The sequence below is a fragment of the Salpingoeca rosetta genome (assembly GCF_000188695.1).
Source record: "Salpingoeca rosetta unplaced genomic scaffold supercont1.10, whole genome shotgun sequence".
Classification (NCBI taxonomy): Eukaryota; class Choanoflagellata; order Craspedida; family Salpingoecidae; genus Salpingoeca; species Salpingoeca rosetta.
Genome location: NW_004754924.1, coordinates 689,873 through 693,295, shown reverse-complemented (window position 1 = coordinate 693,295; position 3,423 = coordinate 689,873). Strand labels below are relative to the sequence as shown.

Here is a 3,423-nt window from a genome sequence, read left to right as displayed (position 1 = left end):
CACACACACACACACACACACACACACACACACACACACACACACACACACACACACACACACACACACACACACACACACACACACACACACACATACAGGCACAGGCAGTTGCACTGACTGACGTTGTTGGGGTTTCGATGACACTGTCCTCTGTGAGACGGCGGGAATCGTGAACGCCTGTGCCACTGTAACCGCGACCACTGGGGCTGACCATCATGCCCAGCCCATCTGCAGCCTCATCATCATCGGCCTGCTGCCCAAGGAAGCAGCATGTCGTCAGGGCGTTGCCCATCTGCCGTCCGTTGTACTCTTGTCCGTCCGTTGCGGTTGATGAGTCATCACACTCAAATCCAACGCACACGTCACATCATTCACACATGCGTGTCCTTCCTCCACACACCACCAAGCACCACCAACACAGGTCCTTTCCCTCGACGATGAGTGGGTACAACCACAACAGCCACGGAGGCGGCACCACGACGGTGATCCGCTACGACCACCGCACGCACACGGCAACGTCCACAACGACCGCGGGACCGTACCCTCCTCAGCAGAACCAGCAGCAGATTGACGCCTCCAAATGTGTGTGTGTTGCATCTGTGTGTGTGTGTGTATGTGTGTGTGTTGCATCTGTGTGTGTTGTATGTGTGTGTGTGCGTGTGTGTATGTGTGTGTGTGCGTGTGTGTGTGTGTGGCGATCGGTGCAGGTGTGCGAGGAGATAGGTGCTGAACATGGGCTTAACACATCACACTTCGCTTTGCTCGTCATGCAGATCTGGAACCCGATCGCAGCTTGTACACAAACGAATGGGATGAGGGCTTCTGGAGCGCACCCTGCGCCGACCCAGGATTCTTTTGCCTCTCTATCCTCTGCAGCCCGGTAAGTTTGCTCGTATTTGTCTGTGTCTGTATGTGTGTGTGTGCGAGAGAGAGAAGGAGGGAGAGAGAGTGTGTGTGTGGTGTGTGTGTGTGTGGTGTCTGTGTGGTGTCTGTGTGTTTGTGTGTGTGTCAGTGAGGGAATGTGCGTGCGCTTGAGCGACACATAACCAGGGACGTTGTTGATGCTAAAACCAAGGTGCAACAGATCTCACCCTGCCTTGCTTCGCTCCCACGGCTCCAAACTCGCTCGCAATATGGTTTGGCAGTGTGTTTCCTTCCACTTGCGACAGCGATACTACCAGAACGATCTCAGCAGATACGAGTGCGTCCACCTGTGCACCTGCGTGCGCTCTCCATGTCTGTGCATGCTCTGTGTGTGTGCGCGTGTGTGGTTGGTTGGGTTGAGTTGTACCCTCGCACCTTTCCACATGTTCACGGATATTCACACACACACGCACACACACGCATTTGTGTCGCGTGAATGCCATTCATCGAAAGGTGCTGTGCTGGCAAATATGGCATCCTGCCGTGCGAGTGCTGCTACTGCCGTGATTCTGCGTGCCCCGGCTGCTTGCTCGCTGCTGAGGTGTGAGACGCAAGAGGACAGCCATCTCAATTTGCTCGTGTGTGTTGTGCGTGTTGTGTGTGTGTGTGTTTTGTGTGTTTTGTGTGTTTGCGTGCGTGCGTGCATGCGTGTGTGCGTACGAACATGTGCATCTGCGTTTGCGTGCGATTGCCAGTGAAGTTGCTGTGCTCACGCTCAAGCGCTCGCCAATGCTGGTGTGGCCATCAGGTGGTCCTTTTCCACCCGTGCTCCATTATGGGCACCAGGATGGCGCTGCAGGACGACCTTGAGCTCAAGAACACGTGCTGCGACAAAACCATGCTGGTGCGTGTATGTATGTATGTGTATGTATATGTGTATGTATGTGTATGTATATGTGTATGTATGCGTATGTATATGCGTATGCATGTGTATGTGTTTGTACATGTATGTGTGTGTGTTTGTCTGTGACGACACAATTGGGAGCTGCCACACCTCAGGTCAACCCGTGGTTGCATTTCACATCATCGATATCTCATCCACACATTATTCTACGTGTTTGTTCAGTGCATGCTGGGTCTGGTGAAAGCAGCCGCTGCGGTGCTCAAGTGCATTGGCTGCCGCGCGCAAGCAAACCTCTGCACCTGCATGGGCGACACCGCTTTTACGCTGTACGTTGCGTGTGTGTATGTGTGCATGCGAATGCATGCGAATGCATGCGAATGGATGATGGCATGCGGCTGCCTGTTTGGCAGTAGATGTTGTTGACTCACATCAAGGATCACTGACGCGGCATTCCTGCCACCTCACCACCCCACACCACACCACTCTCCATTCCACCCCACCTTACACGTCTCGTTCCACGACAGCATCTGCGGGTGCATCCAGACGCAGAACAAGCTGCAACTGGACGCACGTGACGCGGCCATCAGCGCGGGCCGCAACCCCGTCATCACCCGCCAGCCAACCGACAAAGACCCGCTCGTGCCTCGTGCACCACCGCCGTACGGGCCTTAAACATGGCTGTGCAGCTGGCACGGTACTATCATCGTTCTCGTCGTCGTCGTCGTCGTCGTTATCGCTGTCATTGTGAAAGTGGCAGTTGTCTGTCGTTCCTGTTTCTGCATCAGCAGTGCGGCAACTCCTGTTGTTGCCGTTGTTGGAGCAGTGGAGTTTGCAATTTAGAGGGCGTAGAAGGTTCATGTTGCGGTGACATGTGTCACTATCAAAGAGTTACATTACATCATCATCGGTGTCTACGTCGCGCCTTTTTGTGTGTATGTGCATGTGTGTGGCGTTGAGGACTTCATGTGCCTTGAAATGTCTACTTGTCATTGTGGTAGCTGAGCGGTATAGTACACAACACAGCAGCAACACAAAGTGGAGTCAAGCAAACACACCCGAGACAACTACAAACGGGAGAAACATGTGCAAACACAACAAGATGACTGACCAAAGAAAGGGGTGGGGCAGGCAGAAGCACAACCCTGCACAGTGCGTGCAACATGCGTGCGTGTGTGTGTGTGTGTCTAGAATGACTGGCCACCGAGCTTGCGCGGCGTCATGAACTTCTCAACGTCCGCATCTGTCACCTGTGCACGGCGCTCCTGTTGCCACCGACAGAAGTTGAGGGGGAGGGGAGAAGGTGTGTGGGTTAAGGAATGAGTTCGTGGAGATTGAGGTTGAGTCTGCATGGGGAATGCGCGCTGAAGTATATACGCACGCAATGCACTCTTTCCCTCACACACACAATCCTTCCAACACACAAACAAACAAACAAACAAACAAACAAACAAACAAACAAACAAACAAACACACAAACAAACAAACAAACGGGTGGCGGACCTGGTGCTGCTTGACAATGTGCTGGAGGACCTTTGTGAGCTCCTCCTTGACGGCTGCGGTCGTCATCTTCTCGTCGCCAGCAGCATACGCGCTCCCAATCGCCTCAAGCTTCTCGTCGTCCTCCATGAAGAATCGTAGATACTGGTACGAAA

The 3,423-nt window shown here is 53.4% G+C and overlaps 3 protein-coding genes across 3 annotated transcripts in view; 1 reads left to right on the top strand and 2 right to left on the bottom strand.

Moving 5' to 3' along the window:
• Window positions 1-344, bottom strand: part of PTSG_04450 (uncharacterized protein) — a 3,352-nt gene extending 3,008 nt beyond the window's left edge. Inside the window, exon 1 of the mRNA XM_004994488.1 lies at window positions 126-344. Within this exon, the coding sequence (XP_004994545.1) occupies window positions 126-295 (170 nt within the window). The 5' untranslated portion in view covers window positions 296-344. The remainder of the gene's footprint in view (window positions 1-125) is intronic.
• Window positions 345-354: 10 nt separating this feature from the next.
• PTSG_04449 (uncharacterized protein) lies at window positions 355-2,798 on the top strand. Its single transcript, XM_004994487.1, has 7 exons — window positions 355-585; window positions 777-883; window positions 1,149-1,204; window positions 1,381-1,468; window positions 1,676-1,771; window positions 1,994-2,097; window positions 2,296-2,798. The coding sequence occupies exons 1-7, from the start codon at window positions 381-383 to the stop codon at window positions 2,441-2,443; spliced, it is 804 nt and encodes a 267-aa protein (XP_004994544.1). The 5' UTR covers window positions 355-380; the 3' UTR covers window positions 2,444-2,798.
• Window positions 2,799-2,955: 157 nt separating this feature from the next.
• The window catches only part of PTSG_04448 (uncharacterized protein), a gene marked incomplete at both ends in the record, with an annotated part of 7,064 nt that continues 6,596 nt past the window's right edge, over window positions 2,956-3,423 (bottom strand). Inside the window, 2 exons of the mRNA XM_004994486.1 lie at window positions 2,956-3,033; window positions 3,272-3,423. The exon at window positions 3,272-3,423 is cut by the window's right edge and continues 9 nt beyond it. Coding sequence (XP_004994543.1) covers window positions 2,956-3,033; window positions 3,272-3,423 — 230 coding nt within the window. The remainder of the gene's footprint in view (window positions 3,034-3,271) is intronic.